This window comes from Schistocerca piceifrons, chromosome 3 (genome assembly GCF_021461385.2).
Source record: "Schistocerca piceifrons isolate TAMUIC-IGC-003096 chromosome 3, iqSchPice1.1, whole genome shotgun sequence".
NCBI classification, from domain to species: Eukaryota; Metazoa; Arthropoda; class Insecta; order Orthoptera; family Acrididae; genus Schistocerca; species Schistocerca piceifrons.
Window position 1 is genome coordinate 550,214,126 of NC_060140.1, and position 25,271 is coordinate 550,239,396.

At 46.9% G+C, this 25,271-nt stretch overlaps 1 protein-coding gene across 1 annotated transcript in view; it reads left to right on the top strand.

Annotated features, from left to right (window-relative positions):
- The window catches only part of LOC124788825, a 242,778-nt gene that overhangs the window by 11,787 nt on the left and 205,720 nt on the right, over positions 1-25,271 (top strand). Inside the window, exons 2-3 of the mRNA XM_047256106.1 lie at positions 18,716-19,403; positions 19,434-23,534. Coding sequence (XP_047112062.1) covers positions 18,716-19,403; positions 19,434-23,534 — 4,789 coding nt within the window. The remainder of the gene's footprint in view (positions 1-18,715; positions 19,404-19,433; positions 23,535-25,271) is intronic.

Sequence of the window (25,271 nt, forward strand, 5' to 3'; positions counted from 1 at the left end):
TCAGCCAGCACAACATAACATTGCATACGAGTCGCTACACACATGCTTTTTTGAATTAGAAGAGCTGTTGTGTTAGAGCACGAGTGGATAACCTGCGATTGATTTCAGGCCGGCCTGCGGAAATAATCTCTGTGGGAGACAGAGAGAGAGAGAGAGAGAGAGAGAGAGAGAGAGAGAGAGAGAGAGAGACGGTCGTATTCTAATAAGTCCAGGACAAATTTTTTGTTATTTCCACCGGCGCTTGGCTCGCCTCGGGTTTGTAGCTCACGTCAGAGACCAGTGAAAGTTTTGCACACACTGCGCATGTGCAATGCCATTTCCCGTTCTGAATTTTAATAACACCCGAATGACCTGCCCGTGGCAAAAAATGGCGAATAACTCCTAACTACTTGTCGACTGGGATTGCCTATCTCGTTGCCACATTTTATTTTTCTATTCTTTCTCGTATTGATAAAAGTAAATGATTCTTGTCCGCTGTGGACGTATTAGAACACTGCAGCTGTTGATTGAAGGTAATTTTATAGACGTCTATTTTTCCATGATGACATTTCAAGATGTCTGGCATTCCATTTTCAGATATTTATATTTATTTACGTCTCGTGAATGTTGTTTCTTTACTAGCGGCATTACAGAATTTTGCAATGGGAAGTTTCTAATAATCTAGAGTAAAACGTCATAGGAAAAGAAACAATGTTCACAACGCGTAAGTAAATGTAAACATCTGAAGACGAGACGAACATAAAATGGATGTTGTTGTGATCTTCAGTCCAGAGACTGGTTTGATGCAGCTCTCCATGCTATTCTATCCTGTGCAAGCTTCATCTCCCAGTACCTACTGCAACCTACATCCTTCTAAATCTGTTTAGTGTATTCATCTCTTGGTCTCCCTCTACGATTTTTACCCTACACGCTGCCCTACAATACTAAATTGGTGATCCCTTGATGCCTCAGAATATGCCCTACCAACCGATCCCTTCTTCTAGTCAAGTTGTGCCACAAATTTCTCTTTTCTCCAGTACTATTCAGTACCTCCTCATTATGTGATCTACCCGTCTAATCTTCAGCATTCTTCTGTAGCACCACATTTCAAAAGCTTCTATTCTCTTCTTGTCTAAACTATTTATCGTCCACGTTACACTTCCATACATGGCTACACTCCATACAAATACTTTCAGAAACGACTTCCTGACACTTAAACCTACACTCGATGTTAACAAATTTCTCTTCTTCAGAAACGCTTTCCTTGCCATTGCCAGTCTACATTTTATATCCTCTCTACTTCGACCATCATCAGTTATTTTGTTCCCCAAATAGCAAAACTCATTTACTACTTTAAGTGTCTCATTTCCTAATCTAATTCCCGCAGCATCACCCGATTTAATTCGACAACATTCCATTATCCTCGCTTTGCTTTGTCTCAAAAACGCGTGTTTTGGGACATAATTTGTTGGCGTGGAATGTAGGGAAAGGGGTACTCCCATAAACATTCGAGTCACGAACGCTTTACGAACTTCCAGCATGCTAGAATAGCTGTGGATCAACAACTTCTGTTAATCAGTACAACGAAAAACCAGTCCATAGTTGCAAAAACCATGTCAAACACGTTTTGCATTTTCCGAAATACCATTTTTGATTACGTTACGATGATTTGTTAAAAAGTCCCGGCCGGGAGCTAGTCATCGAGTGAATAAAAAAGTGAAATTCGCAAATTTGGACTGTTTGTTCTTTGCACTGACGAAAACTTTAGTTTTCGCGTTATGCATTAGGAGCACTGCTGTCGCTTTACATGGCGAGGCGGCCCGCGAGCTTAAGTGAGTATGTGAATCAGGCCGGCTGGCCACCAAAGGTTGCCAAGCCTGTCTCAGAGAACACCCCGCTGCCATCACGGCGGAAGGGACATTTCGGTGTGTAATGTCAGTTGGACATGTTGTGCAACCTTGTGCAAAACGTTGGTGTAGGATGAAAGACGCATGATATAAGCGCATCTGGTTGCACTGGCACTGGCCTTTCTAGGTTTACCGTAGTTACACTGAATCACTTCAGGGTTGTTCCTATGAGATGAACAAGACCCATTTCCTTCCACATATCTTCCAATCCAAATTTATACTCCGTCTTTAGTTTCATCGTCGTCGTTGGCGGTACCTGAACCTATGCCGGCCGCTGTGGCCGAGCGATTCTAGGCGCTTCAGTCCGGAAACGGGGTTCCGGTACGGTCGCACGTTCGAATCCTGCCTCGGGCGTGGATGTGTGTGATGTCCTTAGGTTAGTTAGGTAGAAGTAGTTCTAAGTCTAGGGGACTGATGACCTAAGCAGTTAAGTCCCATAGCGCTCAGAGCCATCTGAACCATTTTGAACCTGAAACCATAAAGTGAAACCAGTGTATGTTTGATGCATGATGCTCCACAGCTTGCATAAACTGTATAAAAGTCTACTGACACACCTAAGCTGCATTACCGATTACCTTTTATTGATCAAAGCGATAGTAAGGGGTTGGAACACTCCTGTCTTTCTACCGAGCGTGCAGCTGTTCTGTTCCTTGCATAATCGGCTTTTCGCGGGTAGTCTGTGAGTTGGCGAAGCCAATAAATGTGAAAATAAGAAACCTTATTGTGGTGACCGACTTCATCTGTAGCTTAGCCTGAGGTCTAGTTTACGGTGGAAGGAGACAGTTTGGATGTGAGTTCGTAAAGCCAAAGAAGAGGAAAACAAAAACCTACCTGAAGTGCCGTGGGATCCTCAGAAATCTCTACACATTCCATCTCTGCACAAGTGTTCCTTCGCCCAACTGTTACAAAATCGGAAGCAGGCATTTCACATGTTCAGTGGTACATGAATAACTTCAGTCCCACCGTACTGGCCTGTTCTCTCGAAAACGCTGCATCCTATTTTTCGCGGCAAAATGCGTTTAAGGAAAATCACTAAAGGTGAACTGCTGGTGAATTTTCCATTACGTAGAAGTTGATGAAAAAATAGGCAAAATGAAATCCGCTTCCGAATTTCAGATAGTAACGGGGTTTAAGTAATGTTGGATAAAGCTTTGGAAACTAAACATTTTTGTCTAAGTAGGAGTGTTTATGTTTCGAATATGTGTCACATTTGTAAGCGCCAGTGTTTTTCTCGTAGGAGTTCTATATGATAGTAAAAGCTCACAAAAATTGATAAAGCTGACATTCGTATGTCAATGATTTACAAATTCAAACTTAGATAGCCGATACTGGCTGGTTAATTAAGTACTGTATAATCATTGATGTTGCTTACGTTGTACCATCAATATATCTTGTAAACAATGATGTTTTCTTTTCCGTTGGGTAATGAAAGGTTGTATAAAATATACATATCATACGAAGTTTGACAGTAATAAGAGCAAAACTACGTGAATGAGAGTTCAAATGGCTCCGAGCACTATGGGACTTAACATCGGAGGTCATCAGTCCCCTAGAACTTAGAACTACTTAAACCCAACTAACCTAAGAATATCACACACACCCATGCCCGAGTCAGGATTCGAACCTACGACCGTAGCAGTCGCGCGGTTACGGACTGAAGCGCCTAGAACCTCTCGGCCAACGCGGCCGGCGTGACTGAGGGCGATGACTAGAAACAAATAAGGCTCTCGTCCAGCACCACGTCCACGAAAATTACACTCAGAGTCACCGTGAAATTCTGGCGGTGTATGGACCAAAAATGCGACATCGCGTCCAGCGGTAGTGAAGGTGGGCCAACTGTTCGACAAATACTGCTCAGACGTGGCTGACGCTGATCGGCAAGTACAGATCTTGCATCCTGCCATATCCATCTTTTCGGCGAGCTGAAAAAACTACCGCTGGAACATGATTTTCCAACGTTGAGGACGTTCACACAGCGTTCGCAAATGCCTCTGTGAACAAGGAGACGATTTCTATCGTCGAGGATCTGAACGATAGGTAATACGTTCCGGCCGCTGTTTACAAACACTTGGTGATTATGTTGCAAAATAGTGTCAAGTACCTGTATCACTTTAAAGTGCAGTCCAGTATTCAATAAGTGTTACTTGGTGTGCCATAATAAATTGCAACATACTTTTTCAAGTCCCCTCATACATTTTAAAATCCCACCGCACAGTTTTCGTTGACAAAATGAAAATATAATAAATTAACAGGAAAGAAGTAAGGCTGCTTCTATTTAAAACCCCGTCGTAGATATGGTGATGTAACGTTGCTGTTAAGCTCACTACAGTATCGGGAAATGAGTACTGTGAATGGCCTATTGCGATAGGGAACAGGGTGGAGGGAAAATATGGCTCTACATTCATATAGAGAATTATTATTATTATAATCATGTTTGGTGACAGCAACCTCTCAAAATAAAAAATCAAACGAAGGTAATATGTTCTAAAACACGTACGACAGCATATTGCTGAATGGAACTCGTGCTTAAGCTTACGTTCTTGAGCATTTTGATTTATTTTGTAAAATAAATTAGAACATGAGCGAAGCTACGCACAACAGTTTTGAGGTCAGGCACACATACACGTACCACTGTAGCGTATTTTCACTCTAACAGAAATGCACTTACGTAACAAATTTCCACGGCTAACACAGTCCAAGAGCCAGCCTGCTAAATTGGTCTCTGCCCGCAAGCAGTTGGAAATGTTTGAGCACACTGCAGCCTCACTCACATTGTCACGTCGGTTGCTGCTCATAGATGAGTCCCGTGTACGGGACGGCCAGGTAACCTGAGTGGCTGATGCAGCTGTTGGCACAGCTGTTTGCTGCCAGAGGCAGGCTCGCGATTCTCTTGTTTTGTTCACTCAAGGCCGAGGCGAGTGTGCATAGCATCTACAGACTGAAGAGCTATATGTTGGAATTCACTCGGCTTCTTGCTCTAGCATAGGAATCAATCTTCAATCGCAAGTTGTTGATTTCTTTTTACAGCTAGTTCAGTGTCATTTGCCTTAAGTGTTCTATAGGTGAAACGTTGTTCTCTGTTTTACAATATGTTACATACAAGGTGATTCAGCTGCCCCTTCCGATGTCGTTTTATGCAACCCGCAATGTTATAGCTGGCCTTCAGAAACCACGAGCGAAGTTTTCAAATTCTCTTGATCGCTACGCCCAGCCTATTAGACCTACGGAAAAAGTAAGCAAGGCTCTTTTGTAGGAAATTCAATGTAGTTTAATTTTCGTACTGGGATACGCTTTCGCTAGAGGCCGTAGTTTTCGAGTTATTCTAGAAAAACGTACAAAAGTGACTTTTAATGGACGCCTGCTCCCACAATCATACCCCACCGGTCAGGATTTCTAGTATGTTGATCATGGCACTCCCTCATACCAGGGTACAAAAATTTATGACTGCACGAATTATTTCCCACATTGGACGTTTTCTGATCTTCATTAACTGGCCTTATTACGCCATCGGCATAGTCGTGCATCTACAAATTGTAAAACTGACGTTTGTGTAAATTTTATGTAACAATTTTGTGAATTTTAGCAGTATAAAATATAGACGTACATCGTTGTATTCGTCAGGCCTTCTGAGTACGAAACTACTGTGCGTGTAAGGGTTAAGTCAGGATTGAATTGACAACATAATTAGTTTTAGCATAACGTTTACAAATATCGTTTTTCTTCCATTACCCGCACTGGCATGTGTAAATTAATAACGTTAACAAAGTAGACGACAATGTTACTCGCCGCGTAGTAGCCCAGTTAATAGCCCGTCTTCGTTAACACTTTTTTATGCGTTGGTACATGATGGATTATCTTAAGTTGGAAGACAGCATTCCTTTTAGTACAGCCAGGCACCACAGATTGTACACTATAAATTATTCGTTGCACTCTCTTGCTATATAACAGTGAACAGAACTTCATTTATAAAAAGTCAAGAACTTTAGCAACATCCATGCCATTCGTAATGAGGTGTGTACGCAGTGACTAAGTGAGAAATTTCTATATTTTGTTGCAATACCATTTCGATAACGACAACTCCGTAGACCAGAGTCCACAAGTCAAATCACCCATAGCTGCGGCAGTCTGGCGGTGTTATACGGTGTAAACAACCTCCAAGTGGGCCAACGGAAAGGCACGTGGCTTTTTGCTACAAGCAGCGTGGGTGAAAGTTTGGCTGCGCCCGTGCACAGCTGCCGTGCTAAGGAGCAAGGGCGACCGGCAGCCATTCGCTCGTTCCGTTCCAGCAGACCACGGCGGCTTAATTTGCTGTGCGGACAGAGCAACCAGCGGGCAACAGGTGTGCTAGAACTCCTCACTCGTTTGCTGCGGACTGATTCGCTCGTCTACATAGCTTCAAATACTCTACTTGTGTAACGGACGTGATGGAAATTGTTACCGTTTTATTGCATCCTCATCGGCTGGCATTGGTAGCGTGAAGCGATTGACTGTTGAAATATATTAAGCGTTATTCAAAGAGTAACTCTGTGACCTTAGTATATACGTTTCTCTGTTGCCACGGCATTGTCCATTCTAACGTAATATCAACAATAAGACTAGTATGGATGTATGTACCTGATTAGTTATCCATTATCGGGCGAAATGTTGCATTGGCTCAAGTACTGGACTCCCGCCGTCTGGATGAGCAGGTTCCAAATCTCCTAGCAGCACCCACAGTTTGGCCTTCCTGCATTCGCCGGAACGGTTCTGCCCCATCGAAGAGATGCTAAACTCTAGCCCTAAATTTTTACGCATTCCCGGTTCACGAGCACCAACTGGATCCTTCTGCTACGACGCACGTATGGTTCTTGAGATTCTATTACGTAAACATGGTTTTTATGGTCTATGACGGAAGGTAAACACTGTTGTGGGAAACAAAGATTTGACTACAGCAAGCAGGTTCAAACACATATAGGTTGCAGATGCTACGCAGAGACATAGGGGCTTGCACGCTTGGAGAGCTGCATCAAACCAGGCTTCGGAACTGAAGACCACAACAACAACAACAACAACAACAACAACAACAACAACAATGTCTTCCACACTCTGCGTCCGACATTTGCGATATGGAGATGCGCGTTATTGTGAAGCAGCAGCACACTTGTCCATTCCAAAATGGCCGATTTCGACAGACATGGTGCCCCATACGCATTCTTCATTCTCAGACGGATGTCTACCGGTGTTTGTGTTTGTCCTTTGGCATACAAGAAAAGAATAACAGCACGTTGGTCCTGTTTGAGCGCATTTGGTAATAACGTCGTCATTGTTCACGTATCTGTCTTTCTCACATACGCGTCGGAAAGACGCGAACGCCACGTTAATCGCTTACCTATCCTCGCTAACGGAGGACATTTTGAACATTTCCTGTAACAAAGTGTTTGAAGTCACGCTGGTAGGTTCTGTTGCTGTGTGTTTCCATTCCATGATTAATGTGATTTGAAGAGAAGTAATAAAATGAGCTCTAACATGTCCACATAACATATTTTCTTTCTTTGTGTGTGAGGAATGTTTCCTGAAAGTTTGGCCGTACCTTTTTGTAACACCCTGTACACCTGCATCGTAGTCGCACGCACTACGTTGCGTACACGCTGCAGTAACGCCCACAAACGGAAACTTATTGATCGCCCCTTATGATATTGACGATTTCCTGTAATAATTTTGATTACTCACGCTGCCCTGAGAGAATGAGATTTTCGAACGGTCTGACACACTCCAGTGTAGTGAAGCGATTCACGCGTTGCTGAGCAATGTATTAAAGTGAATGTAGGCTAAGACCGTCAGATGTTTTGGCAAGGCTCAACAGACATCCGATTTAGTGCGTTACATAACGGAAAGGAGAACGTGTTACCTTACAGCCCGAGAACATTGTAAGAGAAGCAAACATTCGTAGTTCCGTACCAGCATGCACTGCAGCATCCAGCATCCTCGCAGATACGATGCTGTATTAGGTCATGAAGCAAATGGCGTGATTTTCTCGGCCAACAGGCGCAATATCCTCATGAGAAAGTACTGAAAATTAAATTGTGAAGTACGTGATCAGTTTTCAGACTTAACGTTCGTGTTTCTGATTAGAGAATGTGGAATTTCCAAGGTAAAAATGGTGTGGTTACTTTCATATTAACAGGAGAGGCTGAGGCTTGGGTACGAACAGTACCTTTAACTGCAGGATATATGTTCTATATGTGCTCTTTTTTGTTTCTCGTTTTCTATTTCTTTCTCTCTTCCCCTTTTATATTCCCAAAAGTTTCTTTTCACATTGCATTGACGGGATGAGATTGTTGGTAACTATCAAAGAGGCGTAAGAGAAAGATAAAGACATATTTTTACCGTTATCAGTGAATCGTCTTTGTCTGCTCCTGAAAACTGCACGCATAACTACATTTAACTATCTACAATTCAACATAAGGTAATTTGCCTCACGTCGGCGTTGCTATGTATTTTTATTTCCAAAGGAAATCAAAAAGTTATCAGTTTATATGTGCCATTTCGTACTACTACAAGCAGTGAGAAATATTTGAAGTTGCACGGACAGAATGAATTCCCATCCGCTTTCGTTACGTGAGTTGCGTTTCGCTTAAACAGCACAGTTTGCAACGCGTGTTCCTAGTAATGCAGCCCCATACAATCAGTGAAGAATGAGACACAGAGGCGATGCAGAAGAAACATCTTGTTGTTTGAATCAGAGGCTTTCACGTGTCACTAAGAGTCGTTATTAACGCGAACGTTCATTGTACACATGCTCTCGCTCTTCCATTTTGGTGACAAATGCGTGCAATGTACTGGTGACACAGTGACTGCTAACGTAGAACGCTGTGTAACAACCATACGCTTGTTAGCATTTTAAACTTTCTAGGTGTGGTTCTTTTGTAGAGTTGCTTTTATGTACGGTTCAGCCTCGTTTTGTTTAACGTATTCTGTAAAAGTAGTGGACTAACAAGGAGACGTTAAGAACTTCGCCTCACCAATCTGGTTCATATTGACAGCGTTCGTAGGGCACGACTAAGACTGCAACATGTGTAAATAGGAAGACGCAAATTTCAACTGTTTTTGAGAAAATTAAGCTTGAAAATTATAGGCGTGCTAATGATGTACGTTTTTTAGCGCCGCTACTGTTCACGAGGTCCGCAGCTGAGTGAGTGAGCACGTAGTCTCATATGCGCTAGGTCTCTGGATCGAATCTCCTTCCCGTTCACGCAATGATACTTTTTTCCTAATCTTTAACATGAAAAAAGGAGAAAATGTTTTCTTTTCGGCGGCCGGTGTGGTTCAAATGGTTCAAATGTCTCTAAGCACTATGGGACTTAACACCTGAGGTCATCAGTCCCCTACACTTAGAACTTCTTAAACCTAACTAACCTAAGGACATGACACACATCCATGCCCGAGGCAGGATTCGAACCTGCGACCGTAGCAGCAGCGCGGTTCCGTACTGAAGCGCCTAGAACCTCTCGGCCACAGGAGCCGGCATGGGTTCAGGTACCGCCAACGACGACGATGAAGTCACTAGAGACGGAGTATAAATTTGGATTGGAAGATACGTGGAAGGAAATGGGCCGCGGTGGACGAGCGGTTCTCGGCGCTGCAGCCCGGAACAGCGCTGCTGCTACGGTCGCAGGCTCGAATCCTGACTCGGGCATGGATGTGTGTCATGACCTTAGGTTAGTTAGGTTTAAGTAGTTCTAAGTTCTAGGAGACTGATGACCTCAGGTGTTAAGTCCCGTAGTGCTCAGAGCCATTTGAACCATTTTTGTTTTCTTTTCCTTAAGGAGATAAGAACTATGCACGAGAACTTTCAATCAAATCGGCGCAGTCATTTTATTTACTTTATTGTATCTACAATTGTTACAACTATAATGTAAAACCTATGCAGCATTGCCCGAATCAGGATCATACTGATCGTAGAAACATGTAAAATAATAATTGTCGCGACATACAACAGATGTAAGGAACGCCGAATTTTTACATGACCATAGTTGTTTTTTTTCAATCTGTCTAGTGCCAAACAAGCTTAGTTTACATTCATAAACGGTTCTCGGTCGTCCGACAAATTCGCGGCGTACCACGCATATCGAAGCGTGGCATCAAATATTGGTGCAGATAACTAACAAAAAAAGTGGTACCGGCAGCGAGATTCGATCGAGAGATCTCGCACTTATGAAGCTAAGCACCTACTAGTTCGTCTGCGAACTCGCTGCATATTAGTGACCGTATACGAGTAAAGTATAACAGTTGAGAGTTGCGCCTTCCTGTTTACAGAAGTTGGAGTCCTAATCGTACTCTGCACACTTCGTCAATACGAATCAAATCGATGATGGGAAGTTCGAAACGCCGTCTTGTAAGCACGACAGACCGAAAAGTACTAACAGGAAGAGGTCCCCTGCGGTAGGATTGACTTCCTGAAACCATTCAGGCTATACGGTGACATAGGTTAAGGTTGCAGTTATAACACCCTGCAGCCATTCACCCTGGTGGGCCCGTGATAGCGAGTAATCGACGAAAAAAAGTATCGAAATGCAGCATGTTGCTCTATAGCTTTAGAGAATAAGTGTTATGTAGGCTGGTTGTGTAATATAATAGTTACAGTTCAGGCCTCACATGCAAGTGTTTGCGGGTTCGAATGTCACTAAGTGCTTTGTATATTTTTATTTTTAAATCGTTATCGAAATTAGTTTAATCATTAATTTTATTTGTTTTTTGTTTTAAATGTATCTATTTCTATGTCGCATCATTTTGATCACCATAGTAAATTTTTTAATTGCTATAATTTCTTCGCCCTACAATTCTTTTTCCTCGGATCCTTGGTGCATGTGATTATAAATATTTCCCTGTTTAAACTAATTTAATTTCGTCCATTTCATCATCCCATATTTTCGTCCATGCATTGTATTCACTGTTTCTATACCTCATTTTGCCAGAATATCGGTTTACTTATAATTTCTCTTTTTCTTTAACATCATCTGTGTTAAAGAAAAAGAGATATTATAAGTAAACCTATACTTATAATTTCTCTTTTTCTTTAACATCATCTGTGTGTGGTTCATGGTGTGGGTTCCTGTTGTCATGTCCTAGTTCATGAACCACGGGCAACGTATGAGTGGCCAAGTAAGTGGTCCCGACAGTCGGGATACCAGTTACTTTGGAATAAGGCTGGGCATCTCTGACATATTCTGAGTCGTGGTCACCTTTGTGCTCATACGGCAAAGACTACCAAATCCACCGGTTAGTCCCTCAACCGTTACGGGTAAAACTCAATGGGACTCGGGGCAAGTAAGGCTAGCAACCTGCTCCCCTGGTACTTTAAATATGATGCTGGCAACAATCAGAGCAAAATGCCTCTGACCATTGGAGGTGACGGAGTCCCACCTCTAACTGACAAACCAGGGACTCCTAAGATACGACTTGGCAAACAAATGGTAATGAGATGGGGAGCTATTAATATCAATGGGGGCTACTCTGGGAAGAAGGTAGAGCTGGCAGAGGCTGTAAGTAAGATGGGGCTGGACGTTTTAGCTGTTAGTGACATTCGGGTAAGGGGTGAGAAAGAAGAGGAAGTGGGAGAATACAAGGTCTACCTGTCAGGAGTCAAAGCAGGAATAGCACAATGGGGTGTAGGGCTTTACATCAGGAAAGAAATGGAACCCAGCGTAGTTGCAATAAGGTATGTAAACGAACGACTGATGTGGATAGATTTGACAGTGTCTAGCAAGAAAATTAGGATTGTGTCAGTATATTCGCATTGTGAAGGGACAGATCAAGATAAGATGGATAGTTTTTAAGATGTACTCAGTGATGTAGTTGTTAGAGTAAAGGACAAGGACAGTGTTCTGCTCATGGGTGATTTTAATGCCAGGATTGGAAATCGAACAGAAGGGTATGAAAAGGTTATGGGTAAATTTGGAGAGGATATGGAGGCCAACAGGAACGGGAAACAACTCTTGGATTTCTGTGCCAGTATGGGCTTAGTAATCACAAACTCCTTTTTCAAACATAAGAACATTCACCGGTATACTTGGGAAGGCAGGGGAACCAGATCTGTCATTGACTATATAATAACAGATCAGGAATTCAGGAAGGCTGTGAGGGACACGCGTGTATTCAGGGGATTCTTTGATGACACTGATCATTATTTAATCTGCAGTGAAATTAGCATTGTGAGGCCGAAAGTGCAGGAGGTCACGTCCGTATGTAGGAGGATAAGAGTGGAGAAACTTCAGGGTAAGGAAATCAGGCACAAATACATAACAGTGATCTCAGAAAGGTACCAGTTAGTTGAATGTAGTCAATTACAGTCACTGGAAAAGGAATGGACAAGGTACAGGGACACAGTACTAGAAGTGGCTAAAGAATGTCTTGGAACAGTAGTGTGTAAAAGTAAGAGGAAGCAAACAGCCTGGTGGAATGACACAGTCAAGGCAGCCTGTAAAAGGAAAAAGAAGGCGTATCAAAAATGGCTACATACTAGAACTCAGGTAGACAGAGAAAGTTATGTTGAAGAAAGAAACAAAGCCAAACAGATAATTGCAGCATCCAAGAAGAAATCGTGGGAAGACTTTGGAAACAGGTTGGAGACTTTGGGTCAAGCTGCTGGAAAACCATTCTGGAGGGTAATTAGCAGTCTTTGAAAGGGAGGTAAGAAGGAAATGACAAGTATTTTGGACAGGTCAGGAAAACTGCTGGAGAATCCTGTGGATTCCTTGGGCAGATGGAGGGAATATTTTGAAGAGTTGCTCAATGTAGGTGAAAATACGATCAGTAATGTTTCAGATTTCGATGTACAATGGGATAGGATGATGATGGAAATAGGATCACATTTGAGGAAGTGGAGAAAATGGTCAATAGATTGCAGTGCAATAAAGCAGCTGGAGTGGATGAAATTAAGTCGGAACACATCAAATACAGTGGAATTTCAGGTCTTAAATGGCAGGATAATTGAAATGGCCTGGGAGTCGGCACAGGTTCCATCAGACTGGACAAAAGCAGTAATCACACCAATCTTTAAACATGGAAACAGAAAAGATTGTAACAACTGCAGAGGTATCTCTTTAATCAGCGTTGTGGGTAAAATCTTCTCAGGTATTGTTGAAAGGAAAGTGCGAGTATCAGTTGAGGACCAATTGGAAGAAAATCAGTGTGGGTTTAGGCCTCTTAGAGGTTGTCAGGACCAGATCTTTAGCTTACGGCAAATAATGGAGAAGCGTTATGAGTGGAACAGGGAATTTTATCTATCCTTTATAGATCTAGAAAAGGCATATGACCGGTTTCCTAGGAGGAAGTTATTGTCTGTTCTAGGAGATTATGGAATAGGAGGCAAACTTTTGCAAGCAATCAAAGGTCTTTACATGGATAGTCAGGCAGCAGAGTTGACGGTAAATTGAGTTCATGGTTTAGAGTAGTTTCAGGGGTGAGACAAGGCTGCAACCTGTCTCCACTGTTGTTCATATTATTTATGGATCATATGTTGAAAACAATAGACTGGCTGGGTGAGATTAAGATATGTGAACACAAAATAAGCAGTCTTGCATATGCGGATGACTTAGTTGTGATGGCAGATTCGATTGAAAGTTTGCAAAGTAATATTTTAGAGCTAGATCAGAAATGTAAGGACTATGGTATGAAGATTAGCATCTCCAAAACGAAAGTAATGTCAGTTGGAAAGAGATATAAACGGATTGAGTGCCAAATAGGAGGAACAAAGTTAGAACAGGTGGACAGTTTCAAGTACTTAGGATGCATATTCTCACAGGATGGCAACATAGTGAAAGAACTGGAAGCGAGGTGTAGCAAAGCTAATGCAGTGAGTGCTCATCTACGATCTACTCTCTTCTGCAAGAAGGAAATCAGTACCAAGACTATGTTATCTGTGCACCGTTCAATCTTTCGACCAACTTTGTTGTATGGGAGCGAAAGCTGGGTGGATTCAGGTTACCTTATCAACAAGGTTGAGGTTACGGATATGAAAGTAGCTAGGATGATTGCAGGTACTAGTAGATGGGAACAATGGCAGGAGGGTGTCCACAATGAGGAAATCAAAGAAAAACTGGGAATGAACTCAATAGATGTAGCAGTCAGGACGAACAGGCTTAGATGGTGCGGTCGTGTTACACGCATGGGAGAAGCAAGGTTACCCAAGAGACTCATGGGTTCGGCAGTAGAGGGTAGGAGGAGTCGGGGCAGACCAAGGAGAAGGTACCTGGATTCGGTTAAGAATGATTTTGAAGTAATAGGCTTAACATCAGAAGAGGCACCAATGTTAGCACTGAATAGGGGATCATGGAGGAATTTTATAAGGGGGACTATGCTCCAGACTGAACGCTGAAAGGCATAATCAGTCTTAAATGATGATGATGATCATCATCATCATCTGTGTTATTTTGTCCACAGAGCAGGAAGAAGTTTTGTTTCAAGTGTTTGTTTGACGATTACCATCCAAGAAAATTAGCATCTTGAACTGAAAATTACATTTTTGACAGCATTGCACGGTCAGTATAATTCGATTATTTCGCCTTTTGTTTTTAACCGATTGAGTGGCATTTTGTAATGTATAAATATTATGATAGGTAAATAAAATTAGTTAAATTCACATGGACAAAGATTCCAACTGGAAAAAGAATGATGCGAAAAAAATTAGAACCATTTGAAAGGACAATATGGTAATTAAAATGATGTGACAAAGGAATAGAAAAAAAGATCATTTTAACCAATCAACTGAATAAATGATGATTAATTTCGATAAAGATCTAAAAATATAGTATTTCAAGTCAGTTAACCATGACGCTGCGCAATCCGTTTCTATACATTTTCCTCTTTTAAAGCTACAAGAATTACGTGGAATTCCGTTTCTTTTTTTTTCCGTCGATTACCCGCAAACGAGGACCCACCAGGGTGAAAAACTGCACGATGTGATGCCTGCGACCTTGACCTACAATACTGTATTGATGGTTTGAAAACAGTGGATCCCACCGCTTGGAACCTCCGTTGTAAGTGTGGCTGCTGTAGAGCTTGGAAGGGGACGCGTCGCATAGGTTGCCTGGCGGGCTGGAGAAGACGGAGCCACGCCGCGCTGACAGGTGACCTTGCTCTGCGCCAGGACACTACGGACGCCCGAGATCCGCCTAGCGAACCGGTTCACTGCCGAATATCCCGCAGCTTTGCACGGTGCGATCTGATGTGAGCCACGCTTGATATTTTTCAGCAGTTTGCGCCGTAAACGCTACGTGTAAATACATACATGGTAAAGTATTCCGCAGTTACATAAAGCGAAGGGCAGAGGTAGAGACTTTTATATGAACATAATTTTTCTTTTATCGGTAAATGATGGCATTGTTGGACTAGCAAGCGCAGGAAAAACTATGCGTCAAGTTAGTCTCTCAGCATGGATAGTCTGTACCTGGCACAGATGCGTATGAATATGGAATATGCCCTGTGATTCGCAGCTGAATGAGAACATAAGCTGTTCCTCGTGTCTAAGTGTAGCTCTCTTTGCGCTAATATGTACGCGTAAAATAAGTTTCAGTTACGGCAGTACTTTTACTTAATTTGTTGAGGCACTTTAATTAACATAAACTACTCTCTATAAATCCAGTGGAAATGATGTGGTAGTTTATTTTTCTCGAAGACAGGAAAAAATCCAGAGCGTGAGTTTCTTTGGAATAGTGGTGCGGGTCTCAAGCGCTAACAGTAGCTGTCGGCAGAAGGTTATCCGTCACTGGTGTCGCGGGCCAAAACAGTTTTGTTGCTGACATCCACACAAGGTAATGCACACCAGCTCAGCTGCATTATTGTGTTAATTAAATGATAGAACATTGCGCTGTGTGCTCATCCTGTGGATTTCCCGTGATAGCTGACGTTACGGCATTCCTTTAGTGCCGTTTTTATCGCGTAAATAGTCGCTCTTTACGTGACTGATATATACTTCATGCGTGAAGATATGCTGGTACAAGGTACTTGAGAAGGAGCGATACACGATTTAAATTATTTGTGAATAAGAAGTTGACACAGTAGTCGCAACTGAGATGGTTGTTGCTTCGAAAGGTTTCCAACTCCAATTAAACTGCAAGTGGCCTCGAATTTTGTCAGTATTTTCTCCACATGTAACCGTGCGTTACGATATTTGGTCTGATTATGTTCTCCACGAGGTATCCACCCAGAAAGATGCGACGTGCCACAGTAAGTCAGTCAATGGTGTCGTGGGTTCTAATCCGATCTCTGAAAGTTCGCACCTATACCGACGCGCAAATTAACTGAATCGGATTACGCATCTGCAGCCATGCCTCGTTAAGGATTAATTGAACTTCTGATAACTAAAACTTTAAGTGGCGGAATCAGGAGCGCGCGGAGATACTACGCTAATGATTGTATCATTCGTTGTAATTCTGTTCGACGATAATTTTGGTTAATTAATTACAAAACAGCATGACTTGTACGAAATGGTGGCATGGAATTTTCATGAAACAGCATAGTGCTCACGAAACAACTTGGTGCTTATGGAGCAACATGGTGCTAGCCTCACTTGCAACGATATTTTCTTGTAGAAGATTGGAAGAACGAAGGAAGTGAGAACGTAACGCCTCGTCGTCCCCCGTGTCATTAGCAACGGGACACTGCCTGAATAATACAAGGATGAGGGGATATTTCCGCCGTAGCATCTTTAAAGGCGCCATTGAAGAATTCACCAGAAAGTATGGATCACTTAGAACCTCTCATTACGCAAGTAGTTAATAGTCTGGTTCGGTCAGCTTCAGGCCCCTAACCTACCGACGGCCAACTGAACTAATCTGAAAAAATTAACGTGTTCGCTATATAGAATTTTTAAGCTACGTCATACTCCCCATACCAAATTACAAACCGAGTGAGATGGCTTAATGATTAAGATGAGGGACGCATTCGCCAAGATTAGAACTTAGATCCCCGTCGCCTGACCACGCTAGTTTGTTTCGCCCCAACTACGTGAGACGTAACGTGCTTAAACAAAATCACGCCCAGTATGTGCCTCCACTTCCTCGTCTAATAGGAGACTGTGATCTGTTTTATTATTACTTCTGTTTTGAGGTATACGGAATGTAGCACATAAAGCTAGCACCCCTCTTATTTCCTAACGGTTCGAGATATCGAAACGATGTTTTCGGCGAATCGTAATAGGCAGAGGTGCACGTAGTTTTGTTAACACTCTTGTACCGACCGAACTGCAACCATTGACTTGAGTAATGTGTTTCGCATTTACGCAGCTTTCAGCAGAAATGTGAATGGAAACCCTGAAGAGATATGTGTACTTAAGAAAGTATTTTTAATAAAACGATATAATACAGTTAACGGCATTCTAAAGCTTGTTAAAACTCGAGTTCAGTGTCATAACTCTCGCAAATTTCGCATCGGAATTTCCACACAAGTATCCGAGTAATGCGGGTAAGGTGAAAGGCAAGACGTTCGTAATCGGCTGCAGTACAAACACCGCCAATTCGGGCTCTCATGTCGAGCTGCGTCGTTACATGCAGCAAGAAGGGGGCCAATGCTGCTAAGATAAAACGTATTTCCTCTCGACCCGACTTACGTGTTAGCTACGATTGTTGTAGATGGAACTACATGCTAACTTCTAGCGTATCATAAACGGCATCTGAAAACTGTTTCAAATGAGAGTGCATACTTATATTTAAGTGAAGAGCTTTTGTGGAAACAATAAAACACTCGAAAGGCTTGATACAGTGAAGGAGCCCGGCACGAGAGCTCCAGAGAGCGGTGTTTACGCTGCCTTGTCTTTCAATTTGAGCACACTTCTCGGATATTTTTGCGAGAAGTTGCGACGCCAACATCCACAAGCGTTATATCACTGTACCCGTGTTCTGAAGATCTTTCGAATGCCGTTACCAAATGTATATATTTCTATACAGTTCCGCTAAAAAAATATCATTGCTTCTTTATCTCGTTTGATACAAGAGTTAAATAGGTTACATATGCAACAGATTTACGTGTCCCTTTGAGTACCTTCACGTGCCGAAAATCTCTTTTCGATACCCTGAAGAGTTCGCGAAACAAAATGGGATGCAAGTTTTAGAAGATCCTCCGAATAGAGGGCGTTCCAGGAGGAATGATCAGTATTCAGGGGTCGAGCAGGAACGATCATTCGAAGCGAAAATGTCTATTAAACACGGGTTCTAAAATGCACGCCTTAAGATCTGTGAGCACTTCTTCAGAAGGAGAGATGTGTTCCACAGTAGCGAAGATGAGCAAGTGCTCACAGGTCTTGATGTACGCATTTTAGAGCCTATGTTTAATAGATTCTTTTGCTTCTGATGGTCGTTCTTATCGTATCTCCGAATATGAACCATTCTTTCTGGGACACCCTGTATATTCAGGATACTTTGAGCAGTGAACAGGAAATTTGATAGTGTGTGATTGAAGCATGCGATCTATTTAATTTTTTTGTATTCAAGTTTGTCTCGATCTCATTTTGTGGATTTATACCAATCCGCTTTGAGTCTAATGAGTCATTATCAGAATCAGTTTCTTTCCACGATAGAAACACGTCAGGTCTCCATTTGGCGCTCATCCGGGTCACTTAAAATCAACTAGTGTGCCTGCAAACGCATCGTACTTTAAAAATAAAAAGGAAGCACTAGATGACGACTTGACGTGATACTTTCGTAACAAGATACTAGTTCCGATGGTGACTCGTTAGAGTTGAAACCGATTAATTGACATAAATCCATCAAACGAGATGTGGCATTAGCGAACATAAGTGTTTATGAGCAAAGAGTGCGGCACGTAGTGCAGCGTTTGGTGTTTGGGTTCCGCAGACTGTGAGCACGGTGCCGCGCGCGCGCCCCCTGTCGGCGCCCCGCAGCCGCAGCATGGACCGAGCCGTCGAGATGGCGGCGCTCAGCCAGCCGGTACCGCCGCGACACCGCCGGCCCTCGGACGAGCTGCTGCCCGACACCAAGAAGGACGCAGCCGCCAGCGGCGGCGGCTCCGGCAAGCGCTGGTCCCTGGGCGGCCTCTTTCGCCGCCGCCGCAAGAAGTCGGACGCCCCGGACACGCCCCCCGACACCAGCTCCGACGACGAGGACGCGCGCGGCGGCTTCCTTTCGCGTCGGCGCTCTCGCCGCGACTCCAAGCACGGCTCCACGAAGAAAAAGCTCGTCGGCACGTTCGACCACGTCGTCGTCAACCCTCTGGCGAGGCCGCCGCACCCGCCTCAGGCGCAGCCGCAGTCGCAGCAGCAGCACAGACAGGACCAGCGGCAGCAGGACGAGCAGCACGAGCGCGAAAACGAGCGAGAGCCGCAGCAGCAAGTGCCGGCCGTGTCTCCTACGCTGACGCCGCAAGACGTTAACGGCAACGCGTCCCCACGTCTCGGCGACTCCCTGTCGTCGCGGTCCTCGAGCAAAGACTGGCAGCCGCCACAGCAGCAGCAAACGCAGCAGCACCGCAGGCAGGAGTCTAGTGGGTCGGGCTCCGTGGAAGGAGGCGGCGGCGGAGGAGGAGGTGGAGGTGGAGGCGGTGGAGGAGGACCAGGAGGAGGAGGAGGAACGACGACTACCACGCGCCGCGGCCGGCGCGACCTAGTGAAAGCGCGGGTGGAGGCGAGCAGACTTCGCGCGTCCGCTGCCGACTCCAGCTCGGACGAGGCCGGCCCGGAGCTGCAGCAGCAGCGGCCGCCGCGCTCCAGTGACGACAGCCTGTCCCTGAGCAAGCGGTCGCGCAGCGCGCGCACCGAGCGCTACATCCGCCGGCTGGAGGCGGGCCGCTGGCAGCAGCACCAGCTGGAGTCGCCGGCCGTTTCTGCGACGCCCAGCCCCGCGCACAGCCCGTTGGTGCGACCTAAGCTGCTCAAACCCGTCACGCCGCCCGCCGACGCGGCGACCTTCCCGCCGAGTGGCGCACTGTCCGGCGGTGGCATCAAGGCGTCGCTGCTGCTCCCGCCGGGACGCGGCCCGGTCGGCGGTTCGGCTAGGGTGCTGCGCGGACCTTCGCCCGTCCGCACGTCTGCGGAGTCGTTGCTGCTCGCCCAGCACCACTCCGCAGCCGGCGGCACCTCCAGGCCGGCGTGGCACCACGCCGTGCAGACCGGCAGTCACGACAACATCTACGGCCGCGCCGCCGCCTACCACCAGCAGCCGCAGCAGCGCAGCCAGTCCTTCGACAGCAACATCCACCGCGCGACGGCACCGTCGCACGGTCACCAGTTGACTACGCAGCTGAGCGCGCCGACTACTGTGACGGGTGCCGACGACGTTATGGTCGTTCAGTTTCCCATCGCGAGACCTACCGGACTGTTACCCGCGCGCTCCAGTTCCGTCGGCAACCATCACCACCACCCCGGACACCATCACCAGCAGCAGCACCAACACCAGCACGCCGGACAGTCGTCTGCTTTCCCGACAGTCAAACAGGGGCCGCCACCTCCACCTCCTCGCGACCCGCAGAGGAAACTGCCGACCGGGCCGAGTGGACAGCCGGACGTGCCGCGGCCTATGTCCTATGCGTTTGAGAGTGGGACAGACTACGCGCCGCACGAGAGATTCAGACAGTACTTCCAACCGGCCCAACACGGCTCCAATTTGGAATCTTTGGGCACTGTGTGGGTGGGCGGTGGTGGCTACCAGAGAAGGTCCGGCTCTGACAACCAAATTGCAGTCTCGTATCCACCACCACAGCAGCAGAGGTTGCAGAGCTTTACTCCTACACCGACGTCGAGACCGCGGCCCAACTCTGTGACACCAGACGGCAACGGAGCTCCCGGAGTACTGAGGCCTTTGCCGTCTCCTCAGAATGTCGGCCACAGAATGGTACCTCGCACACCCACAGAACAGTGCACTGCCACCTCGAGACATGTAGCACCTCAGCAGTCTCACCAACAAGTACAGTATTTTGCCGACCAGTACCCACGGAGCCGCAGGCCTATTCACGTACAGTACAACGGCTCGAGTGGCAGTTACGAACAACCGTACCTCAGTGATTCCCAGGTTGTTACGATGCCCACCAGTAAGCAGCAGCTGCCCGAACCTCGTCGTCATCCCGCTATTGTCAATGCGACAGACTTCTGGCGCCAGAAGGAGCAAGAGGCAGCTACTGGAAGACAACGGAAACCGGCATCTGCTTCTGCAAAACCACCTTTGCAACATTCGGCTTCGTCGTCTGCTGCCAGGAGTGACCGGTCCAGGTCAAATAGCCCACATTACAAGGAGAGGACGACGCCGGACAAGTCTTTCAAGCTCAGAGTGCCAAGTGCATCGTTCCCTTCACGTAGCACGGAGTCTGTCAGTTCCCTCAGTGGCCAGTCAGATCTCGCCAGTCCTGTGCAGCCAGCCAAGATTTTCAGCAATGGTCCAGTTAAAGACAGTTTGGAAAGTCCCAACGGGACAGATGGGCATAAGAAGAAGGATACATCCCCATCAAACAACTTTCGGCCACTGTCCATGGTGCTGGAAAACAGCGAGAATCAAGACCGCAGTGGGTCGTCTCAAGGTAGAGATGCCACTGTACAGAAAAATCAGACGAAACCTAATCCTCCTGCTCCACCACAGAGACGTTTCTCGAGACAGAGTTCCACATCGAGCATTGAAGCTTCAGAATGGATGGGTCCTGAAGATGCCCAGGACACGAATTCACAGAAAAAGAGGAGATCGACCAATCTGGAGGACGCCCTTTCGGAACTGGAGGCAATCTACAACAGTCTGCGCCTGGGAGACGACGACCTGTTAGACCGCGCAGAGAGGCGTGATGCCGCTGTGGCACGTCAGCAGCAGCTGCAACGACAGCAGCGATGCCAACAGAATGGCGATGCACCCATCTCCGTGGCCACACCGTGGGGTCGTGGAGCAGAATCAGACTCCGGCTACAATTACGGCCACGACTCCGCGTACGGGGATAACGAGTTCGGTGGCGGCAGGCAGCGGCGAAGAGCACCAGGGCCCCGCAAGTCCGGTGTGCCCGACATCGTGACGGACGACATGGCGTACCGCAGGCTGAACCCCAAGGAACAGCGCAGCAGCGCCACTGCATCACCGCAAGACTTCAGCAGCTACATTCAAGCCACTCCAGCTCTGGCCGGGGTGACAGACCTCCCTCCTGCCGGCGGACGCCCAGACACGACACTGGACGACGTCGTCTTCCGCAACATCCGCCACACTAACAACACTCTGCGTGTCGTCGAACCGCAGCCACCGTTCGGCATACCGTTGGGACCCGTAACACCGGCTCCGAACAGTGACTACTTACACGCTACACCTTCCGAGACTGCTCCACTTACTGGCTATAGACCTGCTTCGAAATCCAAGAAGATACCTGATGTGGTCAAAGACGACCTCGCTTACCGAAATTTGAGGAAGGATTCGCACAAGGATGCTGCAGGGCTCCCATCGAATGATACGAAAAACGAGAAGAAAAAGCGCGCCGTTAGATCTCTCTCTGCTAACCTTATGGGGTTGGTGAACAGAGACGCACTGCTCCGCGTACCTTCGGCTCCAAACGATCGAGATTTCGAGAAGGCGCAGAGTCTCTCCGACCTATCGGACCCACTGCAGACGGCCCAAAAATCTGCCGAGGGAAGAAACCCCGCAGTGGTCGCAGGCTCTAAAATGCGGAATGCCGCTTCGCCAGTGAATAAGCAGCAGAGTGATCCCGGTAGCGACGGCAGACGGAACAGCCTCTCAGCGCAGCAGTGTGACCACCACGACCGACACCACCGCCACCACCAACGTTACAACTCCGCGAGTTGGGTGGAGCGCGCGATGCTCGACGTTAGTTCCACGGCCGCAGGTGCGAGTACCAGCACCGAGACACTGACGGACAGCCGGTTGAACCTGGAAGACGCGGCAGCGAGACGGCGCAGCTGGCAACAGCGTCTCAGGGTGTTCGTCCCTACGAGCGGCAGTGCCGAACAGTCGGCGAAACAGAGCCCGTCTCCGCAAGATATTAGTGGCGGGAGGCTCCCGTTCGGCAAGCCACCTCCGTACACGCCACCACCCCCTGCGACCGAGGGGAAACGGCACGCTGGAGCCCCAGTCGACGAGAACAACCTGGAGGATCTGCTGAGCGCACTGGCCCACGAGGCGCGGGCGACGAGTGAGAAGTTGGACCGAGAGCTGAAGCAGCTGGGCGACTCCGCAACCAACCTGAAGCTGGCGGCGCCACCGCCTCTGCAGTCGCCCAAAGCGGTGGCGAGCCTCGCCGTCAAGGAGCGACGGTCGACTCCGGCGCAGTCCGGCAGCTCGCAGAGGTCTCCCTCGGGCGGGCTCGACGATAGTGCCGGGGTCGGTTCCACTCCGGCAGACCACAGCCTGCTGCACAACATCCTATCGCGACACGAAGCCGAAGAGCATCGCGGGAGCCGAAGCGCCGAGCACGCGACGGAGACGGCGACGGTGGAGCTGCGGCTGCCGCCGGAGGAGAGCTGCGAGATCCGCAACCTGTCGTGCGACGGCAGCGTGCTCATCTCGGAGATCGTCCGGCAGGGGCGGCGGCGGCAGCGCCGGCGCAGCGGCGAGGAGGACGACAGCGACGACGACGAAGACAGCGGTCGGGACCAGCTGGTGCCGGACGTGGCGGGGGCGGGCGCCAGCGACGAGGAGGCGGACCTGGAGGTGGCGCGTGCCACGGCGGCGGCCGAGGCAGGTGAGCAGAAAGGGCTGGCGCTGCGGCGCTGGCTCCTCTGGCCGCAGGCAGCCGTCCGCGACTCCACCGAGCTGCTGGCCGCCGTGGGCGTGCTGCTCGCCGGCCTCTCCTTCCTGCTTGCCATCCTCTTCGTGTAGGGCGCGCGCGTGTGTGTATGTCTGTGTGTGTGCGCTACTGTTATCTATCTGGATCTCACCTGGCACACCAGATCGTTTGTGCAGCTCTGTTGGTACCCGAGCGTCTGTATACAATTGTTTCGGCATCTCCCGTTCTTCCGACGATTGGAGTGCAGAGCTGTCTCGTGTATGCAGATGGGTAATGCGCGGCCAGTTCAACGTGGCAGTAGGTTGTGGGCATAAATAAACAAAAAATTATACGTGGATCAAAGTAACGATGTGATCGACAGCCGAGCACAGAAGGTGGCGATCCTGTATATTTACCACGTGCAGCGTGCGCAATATGGAACCATCTCCATTCCAATTGCATTCTTCAAATCCACGTGCAGTATTCACTTAGCAGGATTGTAACACCGAGCGAGGTAACGCATTGGTTAGCACACTGGAAACACCGAACGAAGTAACGCAGTGGTTAGCACACTGGACTCGCATTCGGGAGGAAGACGGTTCAAACCCGCTTCCGGCCATCCTGACTTGGGTTTTCTGTGATCTCCCTAAATCGCTTGCAGTAGCTTCTTCTCTCATTTCCAAATAATGTACATTAAAAAAAAACAACGAGCGCAATGCACAACGCCAAACATTCGGTTACTCTCTGAGGTTGGCAGTGCAGTAAACGAGGCAGTACAACAGGCCCGACCTATGAAGGCATCTTGTGCAACCCTAGTTCGACTCCCTCATCCAATTACAGCTGCCACGTTGAAGAGTTCGCACAATACCTACTTGCACGTCAAGTCACTTGCAAATGTACGTTTTCCATTGTAATGCAAAACGAGACAGCCGGAGTTGCAACTAATATGAATGTTTACTTAGTCGGTGACGTTTCGGGTTGCGCCCATTCTCAAACCAACCAACGTTTGTCAAGTAAAATTTCCGTCCAAAACTGCATTATGTAAAGTGGGCACGTATGTGTATGATTCCAACTAATGTTCGTTAACGAACATTACCTGCGACCGTACATATATGCACGCAATTTATTTATTGCTATTTCTGACGGACGCTATACTTGCAAACATTGGTTGCTTGGAAAATGGGCGCAGTCCGAAACCAGTAACCGACTACATAAACATCCATTTGAGTTGCAACTCTGGCTGTTTCTTTTTGCATCACAGTCTAAAAAGTCGTTTCTATCCCACTATACCCAGCGCGCTGGAATTATGCAACGGTGTTTTTCACTTATGTTTACCGCTCCGCGAGACACTCTTTGTTCCTTAACTTCTTCCCGATGACAATGCCAGCAGGCTTGCACTGAAGTTCTAGTGCAATATGGTGCTCAAAAGTGGCGGCGTCCACGTGTGTTTAACTCCAGGTAGTAATCACTGTACCAGCCGCCTCGATCGCTGTCGCGCACTGCTTACTGCCGAAGTATTTGCTCTCAAGTAGCTTTGCTGACTACTCGACTGCGCAGTTTGTGGCATACACGAGTGCTTGTTCCCTGCCTTCAGTTCGTAGTTCCACTCTACATCACTGCTCTGAGTTTCGTTTGTTCTGCACATTCGTTCCATTACTTCTTTCAGTTACAAGACTAAACTGCTCGTATGATTTTGTCTGCGCCATAGTGTTT